The sequence below is a fragment of the Temnothorax longispinosus genome, chromosome 10 (genome assembly GCF_030848805.1).
Source record: "Temnothorax longispinosus isolate EJ_2023e chromosome 10, Tlon_JGU_v1, whole genome shotgun sequence".
Taxonomy (NCBI): Eukaryota; Metazoa; Arthropoda; class Insecta; order Hymenoptera; family Formicidae; genus Temnothorax; species Temnothorax longispinosus.
This window is the reverse complement of record NC_092367.1, coordinates 8,778,029-8,803,256: the sequence shown is the minus strand read 5'-3', so window position 1 is coordinate 8,803,256 and position 25,228 is coordinate 8,778,029. Positions and strand designations below refer to the sequence as shown.

Sequence of the window (25,228 nt, the reverse complement as noted above, 5' to 3'; positions counted from 1 at the left end):
GCATGTTTTGCTACGTATTTGCTAGCAGTTTGTCGACAACATTTGATAAAACAAATTTTAATGCAAATTTGTACCATTTCTGAAACCAAAATTTGTAGCAAGTATTTGGCATTATTTGTTTGAACAGACTTGGCTATCTGGGTATATTCATCATTGAAAACTAACAATAAGTGATATGCATTATATAAGTATCATACGTTTCAAATTTGCGCACTTTTTCATGCGCGTGCGGCCACTGAGCATGCGCATGTGGCCGCAGGGCATGTTCAGTGGCCTATAGTTTACACCGATCTCTTGATACTCGTATCACTTTAGTTATGCCCGTATCAGCCTACGGATTTGGATTGAGATTGGATTGAAATTTGACCAATTAGAGCAAAGTTTACTAAACTTGAGGTCAGTTTTCTCTGTTCTGATTGATTAATTTTTACCGGACCGTGACTTGACCGATAGTGATGCTAATGCTAAGACTCCATAGACGCGGAAACGCCGTGCGGTAGAGTGCGTTGACCAATCAGAAGGCTGCCGCAAGTCGCCTGCGGCAAAATCAAAATTTGTGATTGGTCAACGCACTCTACCGCACGACGTTTCCGCGTCTATGGAGTCTTAGCATTGGCCTAGTTTACACCGATCATTTGATACGCGTATTAAATAGTGAATAACTAGTAAATAAGTCTGATTATTGGCTGATCAGTTCAAATATACTATTTGATACGCGTATCAAGAGATCGGTGTAAACTAGGTCATAAAGATAAAATTTCATGGGCAGAGAAAAGCAGCAGCAGATTGTACTGATTGGCTACAAAATAGAGAAGTTTTAGAAACTCGAGAACTTTATGTAAAAATTGCAGGAGCCATGAGCAGAAAGCAAAAGCCATATGCGCATGCGCTATGGTATCCGTAGAGCTCTAACAGATACCATAGCGCATGCGCATATGGCTTCTGCATTCTGCTTATGGCTCCTGCAATTTTATGTGCTTCCACATTTAAGGTACATAAAATTACATAAAATTGCAGGAGCCATGAGCAAAACGCAGAAGCCATATGCGCATGCGCTATGGTATCTGCCTGTATTCTGCATGGCTGTGGCTTCTGAATTTTCAATCTACATAGGCTGCGTTCGGGAAGCGCGCTATTAGCGCTATTGCATCATTCTATCTTTATCGCTCATCAGGTGTAAAACAAGGATAAAATAAGCAAATAGCACTAATAGCGTCTTCCCGAACGCACCTATATAAACTATGCTTATGTATTTTTATGTAGATTGAAAATTCAGAAACCATGGGCAGAATGCAGATACCATAGCGCATGCGCATATGGCTTCTGCATTCGTGCTCATGGCTCCTGCAATTTTATGTGCTTCCACCTTTAGATTTGGGTTTTAAGCTGCATATGTGGGTCTATGGCGTCCGAGTCAAAGTGATATCTGCTCGAAACTGTAAAACTTGCAAGCCTGTCAGAAAATATTAAATAAACGAAGTTTATCAAAATGACTATAAAATCGTCAACTACAATATAGACAGATGTTTCATGAATTTTTTTAGATTTTTTAAAATACTTTAAAAATATAGCTTTGACATTTTAATTATTGAATGAATAATTCGACACGACCCGTTGAGAAATGTTAATAACGTCTATTATATTGTATTTCAACTTCATTCGGCTAATAAAATTCTTGGATTATATATATTATTCATAGACTTACTTTTACTTTAAATTTATTAAATAATGTTAATAACATTATATTTTTTCAAAAACGTTTGTAGAATTATTTATTATACAAATCTGTTTATTAACTCTATTAATTTCGTAAAAAGATTTTCTGGACCGAGAAACAAATTGATTCGACTTAAAAAAAATAACGCAAAAATATATTAGTGTTTATTACATTGGAACCAAATAGTTTTTATTTTAATTGCAACTATTAAATATACATTCTCTGTAATAAAATATAACTTTTTCTTCAGAATAAATTATTAAAAACGATTATTTCTGACAGAGTTCGCTTGAAACTTTTGAACAGCACTTTCTATTATGTATGTTAATAATTTGTCAACCATCAGCATTATTGACCATCTAGGACTGTATGGTACATCATCCAATACTTCTTTATACAAAGTACCCTGTGATGTCATATGATACACCGATTGCAATGTAATTTGCGGTTTCTCTTTCGGAAATATTGATGAAAGATTGAAATGTATAAGAAAATGGAAGTCTCGGTATTCCAACAATATAGTAATCCAATTAAACTGTATAGCATCATATTCCAGTATGCTGCCACGCTGTAATACAATTAGAATCGCAATAAATTCTTTTCTGCTATCAAAACATTGAACTACACTGCTTATCTGCAACAGAAAGTATGTAGGTATAAATATCTTTTGCCAATTAGATAATCTTATAAAATGTGAGTATAAGAAATTATATACTTTCTCTTCCATGAATTTTATCACTTCAGGAACATAATCCATTAGATATTTGTTGGGCGGTAATGGTGGAATACGCAAAGATTCTGACCCACCAAAAATATCTTCCAAAGTCTTGGATAAATAAAGTTGCGGCAAAATACGATTCCAATCTGGGCCATAAAATGTAACCAGAAGCATCGCCTCGTTATTCTGTGATTTATTGATACGCGGAGGCAATCGAGAATAATCCATAGATATGCGAATTAAAAATCTTGCTTCTATGGGCTTCGATCCTAGTGGTAACATCATTACTTCTATATCTTCTTTACATATTTCTGTTTCACCAACAAGTGTGCTGTATTCAAACTGCAATCGATCTCCTTGTTTTCCAAGTAACAGTATCTGGAAATGAATTAAATAATTATAATTAAATACAAACTTTTATAAAAATATAAAGAATGTATTATACATCAAATTTAAGATGTAAATGATAAATATACATCCATGAGCTATATAATGACAGTTACCACTTACCTGATGTTCTTTGTAATATACTAACAATTCGATTAGCACATTCAGCAGTGCATCGATATCATTAGGATTCCATTTAACAAGACTAGGCACCCAAGTAGATAAAATATCAATGTCAGGGTCCTTAAAAAATTCTGATCGTTGAATATGAAGTCTGGGCCCATTTCTGGACATTGTGAATCAAAGAATACATTCCATGCGAGATGTTCTCCAGCATAAGGAATTGACAACTTGAAACAATCATTTTGTTCTTGTTGCAACTTGATGACACCGAATCCAATTTTATCAAACCATAACAAATGCCTTAAGAAAATGCAATATATCCACAATAAAAAAATAATTTTTAATTATCAAATATAGATAAAATAAAGAATTAACAATAAACAAGTCTTACCTAATCTCCTAGTTTGTAAGACACGCTTCAAAAGCGGCTCTATGTATGAGTCTATGGTACTCAATAGAGGATGTTGATTTAGCATCTTATTGTCAAAGTTGGAACACTTGGAACTATAATCGCATAATCAAGATGAGTGAGAGAGAGATCAATATTTTTCACCACTTTACATCAATTTTTAAAATTAAGCAGCTTTTATCTGGCAGTATTCTGTATATGGTTAGAAACGGATATCTTGTCACATATCATCCCTTTTCGAAGAACTGACATTTAACTTCTGTAGTTTGATATTTCTCGAATGCTGTATAACAATGTTCCAGTCAATGACTATATACTGAAAACAGATAAATAAAGCGTGAAATGTAATATCTTTCCAATGATTCCAATAATGCTTATATATACATATGATACATATGTATATATAATCAGAGAGAAGCCTGAAAGAGGCCACGGGCGCGATTTCGCTGTAACTTTATTTTGAAGCGCCTCTATGTCCACAAAATGTGGACATTGAACTACGTGGCCAATGTCTATAAATATGTAGGTAATGTCCACGATTTTGTGGTGCTCTTCCGTGCTATGTCTACGACCTCGTGGTAACATAATCCTCGAGGATCCTCGAGGATCAACGATTAAATATAGAATAGATACGGCCAGTTTCACCGTCTTTCGATTCACGAGGCGAATAGACACGATTAGGAATAAGAATAGGAATAGGAATAGGAATAAGAATAGGAATTGTAAAAAATATTTTACATATATTACATCTATATTACTTTTTATTTTTTAATTATAAAAAATGACATTAATGCCCCTACCCCTACCTCTACCTCTGCCTCTACCTCTGACCCCACCCCTACCTCTTCCCCTGGCTGTTCCTCTTCCTCTTCCTCTTCCTCTTCCAAGTGTAGCCGCAAGGGCCGCATGTATAATGTTTTGTAAATCTCGTGTCTGAAACAGAAAATTTAAAAAACATGTTAATACATGCAAAATAAAAAAGTAAGGTAATTATTTACAAAAAGACCCCACCTGCCAATGACCTTGACCTTGACATATGTTGTCAAGGTCACCCTCCTGAGTGACCTTCAGAAGTTTTTAGCCGGCGGTCGTTATTCGTTAAAAAGTTATTAACAAAAAAGTTTCGAAAATATAGCAGCTATTTTGAGTATTGGAAAGCATAAATAACTAATATATATGTCGAAATAGTTCACGCATACACTTTTCACGCAAACCGAGGTTCACGCACACCCCCCCCTGCTTTCGGGGGAGGTGCGGTAGCCCCGAAATAGTTCACGCATACACTTTCCACGCGAACCGAGGTTCACGCACACCCCCCCCCCTGCTTTCGGGGGAGGTGCGGTAGCCCCGAAATAGTTCACGCATACACTTTTCACGCGAACCGAGGTTCACGCACACCCCCCCTGCTTTCGGGCCGGCCCGAAGCAGGGGGGGGGTGTGCGTGAACCTCGGTTCGCGTGGAAAGTGTATGCGTGAACTTTTCATGCGTGGAAAGTTAATATGCGAGATGCCACATAGGTTAGTTGACGCGCTTTAAAAGTATTTAAGTGTTTAAAGCGCGTCAACTAACCTATATATGCACTTATATATACTATATTTTCCAAACTTTTTTTGTTAATAACTTTTTAACGAATAGCGAGCGATGGCTAAAACCTTCTGAAGGTCACTCGGGGTCATGACCTTGACAACATATATCAAGGTCATTGAAATCGGTGAGGTCGCCAAACTTTTTTTGTTAATAACTTTTTAACGAATAACGACCGCCGGCTAAAAACTTCTGAAGGTCACTCAGGAGGGTGACCTTGACAACATATGTCAAGGTCAAGGTCATTGGCAGGTGGGGTCTTTTTGTAAATAATTACCAAAAGTAATAATAACTAATTAATTATAAAAATAATTATAACAATAATCTATATATCTATACTGTTAAATCGGGTTATTTCTATTTCCGGATACTCGAATATCTAACTTCATGGATATTATAAAAAAATCGGTTATCCGGAAATAGAAATAACCCGATTTAACAGTATAGATATATAGATTATTGTTATAATTATTTTTATAATTAATTAGTTATTATTACTTCTTTATTTTGCATGTATTAACATGTTTTTTAAATTTTCTGTTTCAGACACGAGATTTACAAAACATTATACATGCGGCCCTTGCGGCTACACTTGGAAGAGGAAGAGGAAGAGGAAGAGGAACAGCCAGGGGAAGAGGTAGGGGTGGGGTCAGAGGTAGAGGCAGAGGTAGAGGTAGGGGTAGGGGCATTAATGTCATTTTTTATAATTAAAAAATAAAAAGTAATATAGATGTAATATATGTAAAATATTTTTTACAATTCCTATTCTTATTCCTATTCCTATTCTTATTCCTAATCGTGTCTATTCGCCTCGTGAATCGAAAGACGGTGAAACTGGCCGTATCTATTCTATATTTAATCGTTGATCCTCGAGGATCCTCGAGGATTATGTTACCACGAGGTCGTAGACATAGCACGGAAGAGCACCACAAAATCGTGGACATTACCTACATATTTATAGACATTGGCCACGTAGTTCAATGTCCACATTTTGTGGACATAGAGGCGCTTCAAAGGTATTTATTTAGAATAGCTACTGCACCTCAAATATCGATGAAATTAGGCTTAATCGATTCGTTTTTGCATAAAACGAAAGAATCTGGCAGAAAAATGCGGCGGTCTGCCCTGCGAAGCGAGATATTTAGCGTTAAAGTTGACGACTCTCAGGTTATGAAACCTGTCATACCGACGAGATGTAGCGACTGTGGTAGCGACATGAACATGCCCCGCGGCCACATGCGCATGCTCTGTCAGCTCTGTGGCCACATGCGCATGCTCCGTGTCCGCACGCGCATGCAAAAGTGCGCGAATTTGAAACGTATGCATACTTATAATGCATAAATATAAATATGTACTTTTTATATACGAACTATTCTCTGCTTTAACAAATTATTTGTTAAATAATTTGTTAAAGCAGAGAATAGTTGGTATATGGAAAGTACATATTTATATTTACAATGAATAGTTGGTATATAAATATGTACTTTTCATATACCAACTATTCTCTGCTTTAACAAACTATTTGTTAAATAATTTGTTAAAGCAGAGAATAGTTGGGGTATGAAAAGTACATATTTATATGTACAATGAATAGTTGGTATATAAATATGTACTTTTCATATACCAACTATTCTCTGCTTTAACAAATTATTTCTGCTACAGATATTATGCGTCGAAGTTAACGAAACAGAAATAATTTGTTAAAGCAGAGAATAGTTGGTATATGAAAAGTACATATTTATATACCAACTATTCATTGTACATATAAATATGTACTTTTCATACCCCAACTATTCTCTGCTTTAACAAATTATTTAACAATAAGTATGCATACGTTTCAAATTCGCGCACTTTTGCATGCGCGTGCGGACACGGAGCATGCGCATGTGGCCACAGAGCTGACAGAGCATGCGCATGTGGCCGCGGGGCATGTTCATGTCGCTACCACAGTCGCTACATCTCGTCGGTATGACAGGTTTTATAACCTGAGAGTCGTCAACTTTAACGTTAAATATCTCGCTTCGTTGGGCAGACCGCCGCATTTTTCTGCCAGATTCTTTCGTTTTATGCAAAAACGAATCGATTAAGCCTAATTTCATCGATATTTGAGGTGCAGTAGCTATTCTAAATAAATACCAGAAAAACTTTAAGGCTCAGTCACAATGAGAGGAATAAGGAATAAGATAAAGGAATTAGAAATAAGGCATGTTGCATCTCACTTTAATGTACGTGTACTGAAGTGAGATGCGACATTCTTTTATTCCTTATTCCTTTATCTTATTCCTTATTTCTCTCATTGTGACTGAGCCCTTAGGCTTTCGCGAATTGCCATAGGCAGTAGAGTTCCTATAAATTGGACACCCCATTAACGATTCGTGATTGGTTCTTTGATCCGCCATATATTTCAGCCAAGAAGAGCAGAAGATATAAAAACATTTTTATAAGGATAAGTATATATACTATAAATAAGAGATTCAACTATACATTACATTATATTTATTTATTAAATAAGGTTAGATAAAATTAATGTAGAAATATGTAATATATATTGAAATTAATGTTTGAATTATCTAATTTTTTCTTGTAATTTTAATAGCAATGTAAAACTTAACCTAACCTTTGTTTATGCAGTTAAACTTTTAATACAATTACAGTTGTTATTAATATAAGTATAAAATGCCTGGCTGCGCAGCACCCAACTGCTATAATTCATTAGAAAAAAATTCAAAATGTGTACTTTTCCACTAAAAGTCGACCCAAAAAGGTGTGCAGTTTGGGTTAAAAATACGAAACGGAAAAATTGGATATCAAACAAACATTCGATGCTTATGTCAAGTAATTATTAAAATGGAATTCTTTATAATCTATTTACATTATATAATAATAATTATATTCAATTTTTAATTAAAGGTTCACTTTGCACCAGAATCTTGGAAACAAAACCGTAGCACATATTAGTTTCATATACGTTTTTTTGAACATATGTACTAGTTTCTGAACCGTAAACTAGCTGCCGTAAAGCGTCGTCTACAATGGCAGCAGGAGTATACAGTAAGACGTAAGCAGTAAATAATAAGTTATTGACTAATGGGATTTTTGCAATTTAAGAATAATCGACTATGGTTGGTCAATAGCTTACTGCTTACGTCTTACTGTATACTCCTGCTGCCATTGTAGACGACGCTTAAGCAGGGCACACACACTTTTCGTAGAACGTAACTGTAAGGTTTCGACCAATCGCGTTGCTCGATTCGGCCGTCTGTAACCTTAGAAGTAAGAATTGAGCAACGCGATTGGTCGAAACCTTACTGTTACGTTCTACGAAAAGTGTGTGTGCCCTGCCTTAAAGAACCATTAAGCTGGCCACACACACTTTTTCGTAACAGTAACAGTAGGATTTCGACCAATCGTGTTACTCGATTCGGGAACGTACGGCCGTACGTTTTCGAATCGAGCAACGCGATTGGTCGAAATCCTACTGTTACTGTTACGAAAAAGTGTGTGTCCGGGGCCTTAATGCGGGGTCTACAAATGCGAGTCGTGGGTCGTGGGTCGTGAGTCGTAGGAAATGGACCAATCACAATCGAATTTGAGGAGAATAATCGACTGTGATTGGTCAATTCTTACGACTCACGACTTTACGACTTGTATTGTAGACCTAACATCGAGCCTAGCATAGAAACGTTTGAACAAAAATGTTTTTAAAACCATGATTTAAGAAACGTATTTTTTACGTTTCTACAGTTAACAAAAATATCTATTTGTTAAATTTTTTCTTTCAAAATTATAATTTGCTTTATCTCTCTCTCTCTCTCTCTCTCTCTCTCTCTCTCTCTCTCTCTCTCTTTCTACTACTCCCAGCCAGAGAGTGAACATATTAAGGTGCCTTTTCATGCTGACGCTCGACGCTCGATTTGGGCGTCAAACTTGATCACGTGATAGGTCACGTGATAGTCTTTTTAATTCCAGCGTCAAATGCATAGAGATATAAGAATAGAGTGCGCGAGCGAGCTGAAAAAGCGATATAGGAATAGAAAGAGAAAGCTGCGCAGAATAGAAAGAGAAAGCTGCGCATGGGCCCCTTCTGTCTTTGTTTTGCATGCACGCGTAGACAAAGACAGAAAGGGCCTATATGCAGCGTTCTTTTTCTATTCCTATATCGCAGCCTCTTACGTGCTAGCATATGACTCGCGCACTCTATTCTTATATCTCTATGGTCAAATGGCAAAAGCTCAACTGTGTTCAGCTTTGACGCTTGACGCTCGTTTCAGTCAATTGCTTGTTTTGACGCTCGCATATCTGATGCTATTTCGCCTTCTTATCGATGAAGTTGGTCACGTGACCAGTTTTGACGCCCAAATCAAGCGTCGAGCGTCAGCATGAAAAGGCACCTTTAGGCTTGTTCGCGTTGCTTGAAATCCCCAAACATTTTTGCACTTGAAATGAGATAAATATATATTCGGCCGTTGGAAAGAGAGAAAGCGAAGATGCTGAGTGCAAAAAGTGCAAGCAACGCGAACAGACTCACTGGTTATACTGTGGTAATAGTGCAAACGCTCGGTCACGGTCGGTCTAGAGTCTAGATACACTATGTTTATGGCACTTCGTAGTTGACGTAGTTGCTGTTTTTCTAAAGAGGTGCTTGGTCCTTTGGTGACACATCAAACGTAATACTTGGAAAAAAAGAAATATCAATATCGTATCTCGCACAATGTTTCCTCTTTTGAAAAATTGTCTCATGGCGAGACAGGGAATTGTCAATTATGGTACGGAGAGTAATTTTCTTTTACAGTCAATTAAATATTAAATTGAAATTGTAAAGTGCAGATTTGCTGGTACAAAGTCCATGAGTGTCTACTAGGAATAGTGTATTTATACTCAACTTGATTTTTTTATTTTTGTAACACCTAATTGTGTACAATTATTTGTCATTTGTATATTGTACACTTTCACAGTCAATATAATATTTATAATATAGATCTGGTAAATTTTTAATAATATATGCTTGCATTTCGTAGTATTTGCTTTATCTCATTTATTATAGTATAAATATCTTGTTTTATTATTTTTGCAGAAACTTTTACTCGTTTTTCTGGAATTTCCATGAATAAGGCTTATTCTACAAAAAGTGACAATACCTCCAAAAATATTGTATTCATTGACGGAGTACGGACTCCATTTTTACAATCTGGAACTTACTATAAGAATCTTCTGGCTTATGATCTTGCAAGACATTCGCTAGTGTAAGTCAACCTTACTTTGATATGTCAACGTAAATAATCACAAAAGTAACTCTATAAATATTACTTACAAAATGGTTCTAGGGTCATTCTATGTATTTTCATTGCAAATGTTATTTGTAAAAGTAAGTTATTTTCTATTTCTAGGAGCTTGCAAAAAAAAATTGGGTTTCCTAAGGAAATAGTCGATTATATTGTCTATGGCACAGTGATGCAAGAAGTGCGAACTTCCAATATTGGGAGAGAGGCCGCTTTGGCCGCGGGATATAACGAACACACTCCTGCGCATACAGTAACGATGGCATGCATTAGCAGTAATCAGGCTATTACTACTGGTATGGGTTTAATCGCATGCGGTGTTTACGACGCTGTTGTGGCAGGAGGAGTAGAATTTATGTCAGATATTCCAATTCGACATAGTCGATCCATGAGGTCTCTAATGCTGCAAGCCAATAAGGCAAAAACTCTGCCAAACAAATTAGCTCTCTTGGCCAGTATCAGACCAAGTCATTTCATACCAGATGTAAGTTTACATAATCTTTCTACATCAATTTTTTAAAAGAAAATATATGAGAAAATTACATTTAATATATACATTAAATATATACATGTTTGTACAGGGTGTTTCCTAAGTAAGTACAAAAAATTGAAGGAAATATTCTTTGGTTTATTTTAGAAAGAAAAGGTTCTTTGAACATATGTCTTAAACTGCTTCGTTTTTAAAATAGTAAAAAAATTTTAGATGTACTTCTGGTACATCTAAAAATGTTTTATCGGTACAGGTATATGGTTTTTGATACCATACGTACGCACATCAAATTTGAATAAAATATCTAAGCGTTTTCCAGATTTTCGTAATTTTTATATTCTTTTTCTCAACTTTGACACCCGTATTTTGAAAACGGAGTAGTTTAGGATGTTTATAGGACCTTTTCTTCTTAAAATAAATTAAGGAATATCCCTTTCAAGTTGTGTACTTACTTAGGAAACACCTTGTATACAGGGTGGGCCATTTTAATCAATCCATTGGAATAGTTCATAGCCTTTATGTTTGAGACAAAAGTTGCATGGTTTGAAAGGGATTATATGATGAAAAGGTTTTCCTTTGACGAGATGTCCCCAGGGATATCAGGCTGATTTTCACATATAAGGTACCTCATGACCAACACTAAATTACCATTCATACCAGCTTCTAGAACAACGTGGTCCCGGAGTTATGACGTCAAATTAAAAAATCAAAAAGTTTTTTCTCCGGAACGGGAAAAGCTAGGACCTTGAAAAAAATATGGGTAGTAGAATACCTTAGGAGGGTTCAAACAAGTATGCATGGTTTAATTCGAGGGTTTAATTTGATTTCGACATCTATAGGGTGTAAAAAAAAAAAATTTAATTTTCAAAACAAGATTTTTTTAACACCCTGTAGAGATACCACCATCATATTTTACATGCAACATCATTACTTACACATGTATAATATATATTTTACTCGAGATAATCGTAGCGGTACAATATGGTTAAAAACAAAAAATAAAAAATATCCCTTCTTTTACACTTGAGTTACAATAAGTTAGGTCCTTTGATTTTTCTTTTTGATTTAATTTTACTATTTTTTGTTTTAATTTAGATTTTACGGTACTTTTAAAATTGTAAGTGGCACTTTCTTCAAAAAAAAAAATATTTTTGGTTTTTTTTTATGTTTTTAACCATGTACCGCCACGATCATCTTGAGTAAAATATAAATCCAAACATCCAACCTAAGTGGTAGTAGCTTTATTTCTTTTTAAGGGGGTTGTCTGGTCAAGAGGCTGTTTTTTTGGGGGGAATTTTTTGTAAGGAATCATAAGAATACACTTTGTTGAAACTTTTACATCATATTTATTGATATTTGAAGAGTATTTAGAAATTTTTCCAAGTTGATATATGGCCAAGAATCTGCTGTAGAACCCCGACGACAGCTGTGTAAAAAAAAAACGGTACCCACGATTCCGGATCTCCAGTTCATCCTAAAAAAAAAAATCTTAATCTGTGGATGTGTGGCTATCGTGTGAACTAGAACCAAATAAAAATATTGAAATTTCAATTTTTGCCAACGTTTTGAAAAAAAGTTTCATTATGAACCCCCTTAACAAAATTATTATATCAGAAAATTGTGTCACCTAACTGAACCCAAGTGATATGTATTTTTCAAAAAATGTATGAAATCTTTAAATTGCGCCAGTTACATAGGTATGTATTACCATAAAAATAACTTTTGCACTTTTAAAATATTAAGGGGAGGTTACCGTTCAGAGGCCCAAAAAATGCCTCAATTTCAGGAATTTTTTTTGATATAAAATAAGTACATTTAGAAAAAAATTTTCGCGGCTTTTATTTGTACACAAATGAAGATTAATTTAGAATTTTTTCGGAAGAAAATAATTAAAAATGGCGGCTCCAGCTCTCAGTCCACACGGCGTGGTTCTATGTGCGCGGGGCATTCCACAGCCTTGCCAGCTGATCGGAAACAAAAAACCAAAAAAATTATTAAAATAGATTAAATTTGGGGGGCCTTATCGTTTTCCGATTTTTAAAAAACCCTCTTATAACAAAATGGTGGCCGTTTGAAAAAAAAAAACCTCTTTTTTCCCTGTTTTTTTTTGCTTCAACGTTCAAAAAAAATTATTTGCAACCAATTTTTTGAAAAAAAAAAAACGCTTCCTGAAGGCCCCCTAAATTAAATTTCCTTTCTTTTGCACCGTCATTTATTAAAATCGGTTCATCCGTTGAAGCTGTAGAGCGCCCCGCGCGCCGAAAAATGCTGTTTCGAGAAAAACGCGTTTAAAGTTTTACGTAGTAAAAAATTAAGCAAAAAAAAAATTTGATTTTTTTAACGGTAACCTCCCCTTAAGCCTAAGTGGTACGTATCTTTGTTGTATTCCCATTTAAGGAATCTTCTTATTTCAACCCAAGTGATAGTAGCTTTAATTCTCCTTAGAAGAATAATATCATAACATTGTGTTACCTTACTCAACTCAAGTAATATATAAAAATTAATATAAAATTAAACATTTATTTAAAAGAAATAAAAATTAAAAATACAAAATTAAAAAAATGTTTAAAGTTTTAATTTAAAAAACTTGGCGCTTAACCTTCGGAGAACACCTATTTTTTCATTCACGGAGAACACTGGGTCAATCTGACCCTACACACACTTTGATCGTCTACCATTTTAAATTGACGAGTGCGATCAGCTTGAAAAAATTTCCAGATGTACTTGGAACATTGTTAAATCAATTGATATAAATAAAAAATGCCGTTGGAATTATTTACATATTTAAAAAAATTAAAAAAAAAAAAAAAAACTTTTTTTTGAAAAAAGACGTAATTTACAAAAAAATTGTATTTTTTATTTTTTTATTTTTAATATTTCTGGCTACAACTTTACGTGTATATTCTTAAAATGTAGTAAAAACTCGAGGTAAGGGTCAAATTGACCCTGGGTGTTCTCCGGGAGTTAAATATCTGAAAGGAATAAATAATTAATTAAAAATATGATATTAATAATTATAATGTAAATGTAGAAATACTTTAACACATTACTTTAAAGTATTTGATTTATAGAAATTGTTTTATTAATATACTATTTTATTTAACAGCGCCAAGTTTTTTAAATTAAAACATTAAATTTTTTAAATTTTGTATTTTTAATTCTTATTTCTTTTAAATAAATGTTTAATTTTGTATTAATTTTTATATATCATTTGGGTTGAATAAGGTAACACAATTTTATGATATTATTCTTCTAAGGAGAATTAAAGCTACTTTAAATGGGAATACAAAGATACGTACCACTTGGGTTTAATATTTTAAAAGTGCAAAAGTTATTTTTGTGGTAATACATACCTATGTAATTGGCGCAATTTAAAGATTTCATCCATTTTTTGAAAAATACATGTCATTTGGGTTTAGTTGGTGACGCAATTTCCTGATATAATAATTTTATTTAAAAAAATAAAGCTACTACCACTTAGGTTGGATTTTTGGACATTTTACTCAAGATGATCGTGGCGGTACATGGTTAAAAACATAAAAGAAAACCAAAAATATTCTTTTTTTGAAGAAAGTAAGTGCCACTCACAATTTTAAAAGTACCGTAAAATCTAAATTAAATAAAAAAATAGTAAAATTAAATCAAAAAGAAAAATCAAAGGACCTAACTCATTGTAACTCAAGTGTAAAAGAAGGGATATTTTTGATTTTTTGTGTTTTTAACCATGTTTTTAACCATCACAGTCGATTATTCTTCTCGCGCTTGAAGAATAATCGAGTGTGATTGGTCTATTTTCTTACGATTAAAACTAAAACTTTGTTACGTGCAATGGCCTTTAAGGGGATCCTGATCCGTATGATTTACCGACATTATCGTTTTTCGATGGATCTTTTAATTGGCTTTACAGAATTGCAAGTTTTTGGTCTAGAATTAAAGTACGCACAAAAATCTAGGGTAGAAAACGCGATTTTATATCAAAAACACCAAAAAATTAAAAATATTACTTATTTGGGCACATACGCAGCTGTCACCTGACGACAATATTTGCTTAAAACAAAAATTCTGCAGTTTATACATACATACATAATTTTTATCATCTGCCCTTGGGAAAACATGTAGGAAATCCTATATAGTGGCAGTAGTTACCGACATTTCTTAATTAAAAGAAATCTTTGAATTGGCTTTACATAATTGCAAAATTCTTGTACAGAATTAAGTACGCACAAAAATCTAGTGCAAGACACACGATTTCATATCAGAAATGAAAAAAAAATTAAAAATTTGGGCATATACAGCTGTCACCTGACGACAATATTTGCTTAAACAAAAATACTGCTGTTTATATATACAAAATGATACCCAATTGGACTAGGGACAACATGTAGGAACAATATCATGCAAATAGAACTAAGATTCAAAACCTAGAAAAAAATATTTTCACTAACGCAGTTTTATTAATGCAAAGGCACATGCAGGTTGATAGGATAAGTAGTATTGCGTGTAGCGAGAGATGGCGCAGCAATCGAACAAGGACAGATGCCTCTCGTTAGACAAGGACAGATATAGATATATAACATAGAAAACAGGATTAGAAATGTTGAGATTATCGACATCGAGGAAGTTCGGCCTTTACTATAGGATCCCCTTAAGGTATCCTCTAATATCCACATTTTTTTCAAGGTCCTAGCTTTTCCCGTTTCGGAGAAAAAAAAACTTTTTGATTTTTTAATTTGACGTTATAGCTCCGGAACCATGTTGTTCTAGAAGCTGGAATGAATGGTAATTTAATGTTGGGTCATAAGATACCTTATGTGTGAAAATCAACCTGATATTGCTGGGGGCATCTCGCCATTGGAAAACCCTTTGGACTTGACTTTGAGTGACCTTTTCAAAGCCAGGTCAATGTGATCGATGTTTTCTTAAACAGAACTCTCCATTTTTTATTGCATATTCTTGTAGCCCTTATCGAGACGTTTAAAAAACAATATAATAAAGCTCTTTTTCGTTAAGAATTTTCTGAATATATATATATATATATATATATATATATATATATATATATGTTACGGGCAAAGTCAGCATGGTGTGCAGTGTCGGCATTGCCCGGGCAATGTCAGCATTGCACAACGCGACTGGGCAAAGTAGTTTATTAGCGGACATTGCCCGGTTTGATGTGGGCAAAGTTAACACTGCCCATCCAGCGATGGCAATGTCAGCAACGATTATCACATTGCGGATTTTGCTCGGTTCCAAGTGGGCAATGTCGACAATGCTAAATCTCCGTGGGCTAAGCTGCGCTAAATAAGGGTAATTCTTCAGTTTAGCTACCTCAGCACAGAAATCGATGCAATTAGGCTTAATCGACGCATTTTTGCATGAAACGAACGAATCTGGCAGAAAAAAGTGTCGCTCTGCCCCGCGACGCGAGATATTAATCGTCAAAGTTGAACCGACGACATGTAGCAACATTGAACGTGCCCTGCGGCCATATGCGCATGCTCAGTGGTCGCACGCGCATGTAAAACTGCGCCAATTTTAAATGAATCAATCGTGCAGAATAATCAAGCATCTCGATTCAAGCAGTTAGGTCTCACGCTGTTAGTTTCATTAGTTTAATTATGCGTGGGAAGCACACACACACACACACACACGGGGGGTGCGAGGGGGGACCCTTCGGCCCCCCCTCCCCCGCACCCACCCCCGTCGGTAGGCAGCGTGGACCTCGCTTTACAACATAAAGTACATGCTAAGTTGTAAAACGAAATTATAAAGTACATGCATGGGGGAGAGTGCAGGGAAGAAAAGCCTTTCTGTTCATGTGCGCTCACGCATGTAAAGGCCTTCACACATAAAATCGCGTAAGAACGTAAAACGTAAGCGTAAGAAAATCGACCAATCCCAATCAAGTATTGTGCTGTCCGTAACCACAGTAGGGGGAAATACTTGATTGGGATTGATCGATTTTCTTACGCCTACGTTTTACGTCCTTACGACATTTTATGTGTGAAGGCCTTAAGCCCCCTTGCACCCCTCCATGCATGTGCTTTATAATTTCGCTTTACAACTTAGCATGTACTTTATGTTGTAAATGTAAAGCGAGGTCCACGCTGCCTACCGACGGGGTGGGTGCGAGGGAGGGGGGGGCCAAAGGCCAAAGGCCCCCCCCCCGTGTGTGTGTGTGTGCTTCCCACGCATAATTAAACTAATGAAACTCCCAGCGTGAGACCTAACTGCTTGAATCGAGATGCTTGGTTATTCTGCACGATGTAACTGTTTAATGATTTTCGTTAAAGCAGGGCACACACACGTGTGTATGCCCTGCTTTAACGAAAATCACAACTTAAGCCTAATTGCATCGATTTCTGTGCTGAGGTAGCTAAACTGAAGAATTACCATACATTTAGCGCAGCTTAACCCACGGAGATTTAGCATTGTCGACATTGCCCACTTTGAACCGAGCAAAGTCCGCAATGTGATAATCGTTGCTGACATTGCCATCGCTGGATGGGCAGTGTTAACTTTGCCCACATCAAACCGGGCAATGTCCGCTAATAAACTACTTTGCCCAGTCGCGTTGTGCAATGCTGACATTGCCCGGGCAATGCCGACACTGCACACCATGCTGACTTTGCCCGTAACATATATATATATATATATATATATATATATATACACATATATATATATACTACAAGAATTTACGTCTGCTTAGCTACCAGCTGTGGCAGAGTTTTCAAGTGGTGAAACTATGGGACATAGCGGGGACCGTTTAGCGGCAGCATTTGGTGTGACACGCAAGGAACAAGACGATTATGCGTTGCGTTCTCATACTCTAGCCGCACGAGCGCAGCAACGAGGATTGTTATCGGACGTAGCGCCTTATAAAGGTACATTAGATATAATATTTCAACATGTAATTCATGTATTATCGACTTAAGGGGGTATTTTCGTTTGAAAGGTTGTAAAAAATGGTAATGGTATTATTCAGAAATTTTTTGTAGGGAAACGGAAAAAGCGAATAACGTTTAACTTTGCGTGTTCTTTTAGCCTTATTTTAAGAATATATTTTTATTTTCTAAATAACAAAAATGCTCTTTTTTTCTATGTTATATCCTGATCATTAGGTGATGTAAATAATGGACGGTGTAAGAGCCTTCCCACAAGACTCTCGTATGGTACCGTAGCGTAATGTAACGTAGATCAACGCACAAGAAACGTATAATCAATACGTTTTTTGTGCGTTGACCCATGTTACGTTACTGCATACAAGAGTCTTGTGCGGAGGCTCTAAATGATTTTAGCTATTCCAGGTATCTGAAACGCGAAAACCAAAAATTTTCTTATTCAGGAGGATAGTCACACTTTTCCTGAATAAGAAAAATTTTGATTTTTTAGATACCTAGAATAGCTAGAATTATTTACACTGTCCATCATTTACATCCCCTAGTGACTAGGATATAACATAGAAAAAATAAGCATTTTTGTTACTTAAAAAATAAAAATATATTGTTAAAATAAGGGTAAAAAAACATGCTAAGTTTAACATTATTAGCTTTTTTCGTTTCGTTAGAAGAAATTCCTGAAAAATACTTTTTTTACGACCTTTCAAATCAGAATATTCCCTTAATCAATATTTAACATTGCACATTTATGTCTCGCTTTACTTTTCTGCATTGCAGTTCCAAACGTTGAAAATGTTGTCGATAAAGACAACGGTATTCGTGTATCTACAGAAGAACAATTGGCAAAGTTGAAACCTGCGTTTGTTAAGCCTTATGGAACGGTCACTGCGGCCAACGCCTCTTTCTTGACCGACGGTGCATCGGCAGCGTTAATAATGAGCGAGGAGAGAGCTCTCAAACTTGGTTTGAAACCCAAGGCATACCTGCGTAATTTCACGTATGTGTCTCAAGATCCAGTTGATCAACTGCTTCTGGGACCGTCATACGCAATACCGAAGGTATACAATTCCTATCATTACTTGTTATGAAACTAAAATATATAAAGGCTGCATTCTGATATTAACTGTCAACAACTGTCAGTACTGAAAATCTATAGTATACGTGAAATATAGAAAAATATAGATTTTCAGTACTGACAGTGAATATCGGAGTGCAGCTAAAAAATAAGACTTATATAAATAATCGCTTGCAGATTCTCGATAAAGCAAAATTAACCTTGAAAGATATAGGAGTATGGGAGATACACGAAGCGTTTGCCGGACAGATCTGCGCTAATTTGAAAGCAATGGATTCTGATTTGTTCGCACAGAAGTATTTAAAGAGAAGTTCAAAGGTCGGAATACCAGATCTGAACAAGTGGAATGCTTGGGGAGGATCCTTGTCGATTGGGCATCCATTTGCTGCCACTGGAGTACGATTGGCGACGCACACTGCTAATCGACTTATTAAAGAGGACCAACAATTTGGACTTATTGCGGCCTGTGCTGCTGGTGGCCAAGTAAAATAAACATTATATTATTACACATAACGCAAATAGCTTTTATAATATCTAATGATCTTTATTTCAAATATTATAAATTATATAATTATAAGTTTTCTTCTTAGATTTATAATTTTGATTTTTTTAAATAGGGAGTTGGAATGATCATGGAAAGATATCCTGGCGCAATATAATCCCGTTTTTTCGAGGAGTACATGCATCTGATATCTCCAAATAAAACGGACTGTTATTTAACAGAAATAATATACAAAGTAATATTTTTCTACTTATGAGAAACATTTGGAATTGTGATTTTTTTAAAGAAACCAACTTTTCTATTAGATTGTTTATGTACAGTTACCATTAAATTGTATAAAATCTCTTACTGAGTTCTGTGAAATTGTTTCCTTTTTGCTAGTCGAGTGAATTATGCAGAAAAGAAGGCAATAGATTCGCAGTTAGATGATGCCTCACACCACGATCCAATATGTTCTTTACGTCCTGGCAACCTTGTAACGCACGTTGTTTGAGCGCTTCCAAACGTGACAAATGTAATCTCTGTCCTGCCCCATGTGCTATTACTATCAAGCCATTCCCATCCACTTCAATCTCATTATTCGTTCCTGGTAACGCGACAACGGACAAAGTAACTCCTGGCGAACACTCCTCTACAAAGTTTGCGTCTAGTACTCCTGTTGCTAATGTTTTATCTTCGTCTTCTGTTGATAGCTTGTTGACGAGAGTTACGGTACAGCCAATGGCATAGTTCTATAATCAAAAATTTATTTTGTATATAACAATATGACGTTTATACTCCGCAAAAGGTTAAAATTGCATCTTTAGATGTCAACCTTGATTGGAATTCCGGCGTCGATCAACGCAAGCGTTGCAGCATTCACAGATGCGCAATAGTCACTGCCGTCAACCTGTAGAACCTCTACAAAGACATCAATCTGAGAGCGCGGATACAGCTCCAAGTGTATTATGGCCTCCATTGCGTGACGCAATTGCACCGATCTTTCTTGTGACTTCCAATCTCCTCTGGGTCTTCGCTTCCGTTCGCCGGAGGTAAAGCTAAACACGGCCATGCTGTATTGACAATTTATGATAGCTTTTGTGCTGCTCCTTGATGCACTGCTTCTTGGCTAAATTGTGTAAGAATAGTACAAAAATATACGGTACAACCCAAGATAATTAGAATAAAAATATTCAGTCTACAAAAATATGCTTTGAAGCAAAGAAATAAAATGATCACAAGAAGATGAAAAAAATAGCAGATAAGAAAAGCTTGTTACATTAGTGTACTTCCTCTGAAAGCTCTTTGCATTCATAACTTTACTCATCCGAGATATCATACATATAAATCATTAATTCGCTTCTCAAAAATAATTATAGACGTTTTACAAATAAATCGCACCTGATGAGGACCATACACCGTGGCTAAAACTTTCGTGTTGCCATGCTCGATGTACGCACTGCCGTCGGCCTGCCCAAATACTCCCATTCGCATACGGATTTGCCTCAATTCCAACGCTCGTCTGCCGTCGACGCGTAGTCCGCCCTGATCAGGCTCCATTGTACCTTACCAATTGATTAAAATCATGATCAATCATGATCTTTTAATACTACTACTACGTTTACGTGAGCGTTACTTCTGTAGTAACTTACGATAATTCACTCGTTTACGCGGAGTAAATTATCGTAAGTTACTACAAAATCCCGTTTATGCGAAGGAATTATCGTAAGTTACTACGGAAGTAACGCTCGCGTAAACGTAGTATACGTACTGTAAATTTTAGGTTAAAATTCTTTCCATTTTTCCGTAAAATATCATCCATGGGGAACCCAGTCATATAAAAGCGGAGCGAAATGAAAAGAGAAGTGGGAAGAGTTAAATATACATATTATCGTCTTTTAAAGAAACGTTCTGATTAGTTACCCCTCACTGTGCTTGCTTTCCGTTCCGCTTCTTTCTCTACGTAGGAGTTAGGACTGCACCAAGGAGTGATTTTGCTGTTTAGAACCATTTTTGGGCCGTAACGAAAAATTTCTAAATTCATCGATTTAGCTTCCCTATTATGTGGAAAGTTTCATAATAATAAGAACACCTATTGTATATTTAACCGCAAGGAATAATTTCTTCAAAAATTTATTTTTTTGCATCTCTTATATAAAAGAATGTCTGTTGGGTTATTTAATATTATAAAATAAAGATACTTTATATTCTGACTGTACTTATAATTCTTTAAACAATATTGTAATAATTAGCGCCAACTAAAAATTTCTCAAACGGGATTTTGTAGTAATAACTTTTATACTACGACGTTTACGCGAGCGTTACTTCTGTAGTAACTTACGATAATTACTCGTTTACGCAGAGTAAATTATCGTAAGTTACTACAAAATCCCGTTTACGCGAAGGAATTAACGTAAAGTTACTACAGAAGTAACGCTCGCGTAAACGTAGTAATAGGTGGTCTTATTATGAAACTTTCCACATAAGGAAGCTAAATCGATGAATTTAGAAATTCTCCATTACGGCCCAAAAATGGTTCTAAATAGCGAAATCACCCCTTATACGTAGAGCGGCTTTTTGCTTTTCTCGATATATCTCAAAAAGTATTTGAGATATCAAAAAATATTTCAAATAAAAGTTTTATGGTAAAAACATCTCTATTTAACCACATTAATATAATTTAAAAAAAATTTTTTTTTCTAATTTCTAATAAAAATTTTATTAAAAAATTTTTTTTTTTTTAATATTAATGTTGTTAAATAGAGGAGATTTTACTATAAAACTTTTATATAAAACATTTTTTGATATCTCAAATATTTTTCGAGATACTATATCGAAAAAAGTAAAAGTCGCTCTACTTATGAAGGGTAGTTTCACCCCTTAAAATCGTTTTTGGGCAGCAACAAAAAATTTCTAAATTCATCTTTTTACCCCCCCCCCCCTACATGTGTGGAAAGTTTCATTAAGGGCCACTTCGACCAAGCTCTGACCTAATTACACCGATCTCTTGATACGCATATCAAATAAGTATATTTGAGCTGATCAGCCAATAATAATCAAACTAATTTACTATTACTACGTTACGCGAGCGTTACTTCTGTAGTAACTTACGATAATGCCCGATCTACAATAGCTGTAGTAAGCTGTAGTAAGCCTCAAGCCGTAAGAAATTGACCAATTACAGGCGGATGTGAGGAAAATAATCGACTGTGATTGGTCAATTTCTTACATCTTGAGGCTTACTACAGCTATTGTAGATCGGGCATAATTCCTTCGCGTAAACGGGATTTTGTAGTAACTTACGATAATTTACTCCGCGTAAACGAGTGAATTATCATCGTAAGTTACTACAGAAGTAACGCTCGCGTAAACGTAGTATATAGTATTTATAACTACGTTTACGCGAGCGTTACTTTTGTAATAACTTACGATATATCACTCGTTTAAGGACGTTCTCTCGTCCTTATACTAGAGAAAATCGATTTTCTTAGGATTTTCTTGAAACTGTGAATATACGTTAATTTAGGTGTGCTTTATGCGTGGTATAAATTTCAGTACCTCTTCCGGGATAAAAAATAAAGATACTGAGCCTCAAAGTTTCAAAAAAAAAAGTTAAAATTTAATTTTTTTTAGTTTTGGCATTTTTTCCTTATAGAACTCGATGAGAGGAGCAACTTTAGTCCTCTTGGCCAACCTCGTATCTCTTACCGTTTGGCCTGGCAAACCTTTTCATTAGTAAAAGTTGAAACTTTGAGGCTCAGTATCTTGATTTTTTATACCGGAAGAGGTACTGAAATTTATACCACGCATAAAGCACACCTAAATTAACATATATTTACAGTTTCAAGAAAATCCTAAGAAAATCGATTTTCTCTAGTATAAGGACGAGAGAACGTCCTTAAGCGGAGTAAATTATCGCAATTAAGTTACTACAAAATCCCGTTTACGCGAAGGAGTTATCGTAAGTTACTACAGAAGTAAAGCTCGCGTAAACGTAGTAATAGTTGTTTACTATTTAATACGCGTATCAATTAAGTGATCGGTGTAAACTAGGCCTTCTGATTAACTTATACTACGTTTACGCGAGCGTTACTTCTGTAGTAACTTACGATAATTCCTTCACGTAAACGGGATTTTGTAGTAACTTACAATAATTTACTCCGCATAAACGAGTAAATTATCGTAAGTTACTACAGAAGTAACGCTCGCGTAAACGTAGTATTAATCGTTGATTAGTCCATTGGAAACCAATCGCATTTGCTAATCTGCTTAATGAGAAAATGCGATTGGTCATTTCCAATGGACTAATCAACGATTAATACTACGTTTACGCTAGCGTTACTTTTGTAGTAATTACTTACGATAATTCACTCGTTTAAGGCCTTCACACATAAAATCGCGTAAGAACGTAAAACGTAAGCGTAAGAAAATCGACCAATCCCAATCAAGTATTGCGCTGTCCGTAACTCCAGTAGAGGAAAATACTTGATTGGGATTGATCGATTTTCTTACGCTTACGTTTTACGTTCTTACGCGATTTTATGTGTGAAGGCCTTTACGCGGAGTAAATTATTGTAAGTTACTACAAAATCCCGTTTACGCGAAGGAATTATCGTAAGTTACTACAGAAGTAAACGCTCGCGTAAACGTTTCCGCGTAAACGAGTGAATTAAGTAACGCTCGCGTAAACGTAGTATATGAATACTAGAGTTCCTATAATAAGAGTTAGGACAAACCGCCGCCATGTACGGCCAAATGTTATAGCTTTAGGTTTGTTCGCGTTGCTTAAATCCTTAAACATTTTTGCACTTGAAATGAGATAAATATATATTCGGCCGTTGGAGAGAGAGAAAGCGAAGATGCTGAGTGCAAAAAGTGCAAGCAACGCGAATGGAGTGTTTGTCTCATACTATGGATACTATGTTTACGCGAGCGTTACTTTTGTAGTAACTTACGATATATCACTCGTTTACGCGGAGTAAGGCGGGGAGCACACACTTCTGCACAACGCATAATGCGTAAGCATAAGAAAATTGATTGGTCCATACACATGTGCATAAGGAAATAGACCAATCAATTTTCTTATGCTTATGCATTATGCGTTATGCAGAAGTGTGTGCTCCCCGCTTAAAGGTCTATCCAGACAAACTTGCATAGGTGCATAACCATATGCATAAAGAAACGGATTGGTCTATTTCCTTATGCACATGTATATGGACCAATCAATTCTCTTATGCTTAATTATGTTTATGCGCTATGCAAGTTTGTCTGGATTGAGCTTAAATTATCGCCAGTTACTACAAAATCCCGTTTACGCGAAGGAAAATCCTGTTTACGCAAAGGAGTTATCGTAAGTTACTACAGAAGTAAAGCTCGCGTAAATGCATAATACGTAAGCATAAGAAAACTGATTGGTCTATTTCCTTATGCACATGTGTATGTATGGACCAATCAATTTTCTTATGCTTACGCATTATGCGTTGTGCAGAAGTGTGTGTCCGGGCCCTTACCCTAAGGGTCGGCAGGAGACCCAGGCAAACTCAGGTACACTCAGGTGCACTTTATGCACTAAGTGCACGTTAAACTGCACTTTACTCCGTTTTTTATTTATTATAAATTTTTAAGAGCAAAAATGCAAAATCGGGCTCTGTAGCTGACTGCATTATTATATAAAGAGTATATAAAAAAAATTCACAAATCTATGAAACTTATTTTATGAGAAATCCTGTTATTACGAATTATGCTGGGTCTACAATGCGAGTTGTGACCAATCACAGTCGATTATTCTCCTCAAATTCGATTGTGATTGGTCAATTCTTACGACTCACGACTTTACGATTCGCATTGTAGACCTAGCATAATTCGTAATAACAGGATTTCTCATAAAATAAATTACATAGATTTGTGAATTTTTTTTTATATACTCTTTATATAATAATGCAGTCAGCTACAGAGCCCAATTTCGCATTTTTGCTCTTAAAAATTTATAATAAATAAAATACGGACTCGTAGCGAGTCGCAGCTAAGCCAACCCGACAGAGGTCTCCACCGTGTCTCCTGCC

General features: G+C 35.6%; 3 protein-coding genes and 1 long non-coding RNA gene across 5 annotated transcripts; 1 reads left to right on the top strand and 3 right to left on the bottom strand.

Moving 5' to 3' along the window:
• Positions 1-1,874: 1,874 nt before the first annotated feature.
• LOC139820528 (BRISC and BRCA1-A complex member 2-like) lies at positions 1,875-3,755 on the bottom strand. Its single transcript, XM_071790897.1, is given in 6 exon segments — positions 1,875-2,351; positions 2,433-2,813; positions 2,946-3,067; positions 3,070-3,192; positions 3,195-3,245; positions 3,337-3,755. Coding segments are annotated over 6 exon segments (1,137 nt in total). The 5' UTR covers positions 3,422-3,755; the 3' UTR covers positions 1,875-1,976.
• Positions 3,756-4,097: 342 nt separating this feature from the next.
• LOC139820529 (uncharacterized) lies at positions 4,098-6,882 on the bottom strand. The gene is made up of 2 exons (XR_011733993.1): positions 5,982-6,882; positions 4,098-4,287 (listed from the first exon to the last, which is right to left on the bottom strand). It is a non-coding gene; the product is annotated as an uncharacterized lncRNA (long non-coding RNA).
• A 2,662-nt stretch (positions 6,883-9,544) lies between these two features.
• Positions 9,545-19,532, top strand: Mtpbeta (mitochondrial trifunctional protein beta subunit). Its single transcript, XM_071789653.1, has 7 exons — positions 9,545-9,705; positions 10,014-10,182; positions 10,327-10,702; positions 17,421-17,595; positions 18,388-18,668; positions 18,863-19,168; positions 19,303-19,532. Exons 1-7 carry the CDS (start codon positions 9,651-9,653, stop codon positions 19,342-19,344), a joined length of 1,404 nt encoding a protein of 467 aa, XP_071645754.1. The 5' UTR covers positions 9,545-9,650; the 3' UTR covers positions 19,345-19,532.
• Ski6 (exosome complex component Ski6) lies at positions 19,205-21,223 on the bottom strand. Of its 2 annotated transcripts, none has more exons than XM_071789654.1 (4): positions 21,090-21,223; positions 20,568-20,731; positions 20,002-20,295; positions 19,205-19,918 (listed from the first exon to the last, which is right to left on the bottom strand). In XM_071789654.1, exons 1-4 carry the CDS (start codon positions 21,208-21,210, stop codon positions 19,565-19,567), a joined length of 933 nt encoding a protein of 310 aa, XP_071645755.1. In that variant the 5' UTR covers positions 21,211-21,223; the 3' UTR covers positions 19,205-19,564. The 2 variants fall into 2 exon arrangements, with proteins under 2 accessions (XP_071645755.1, XP_071645756.1); XM_071789655.1 differs by lacking the exon at positions 21,090-21,223 and adding an exon at positions 20,938-20,964.
• Positions 21,224-25,228: the final 4,005 nt, after the last annotated feature.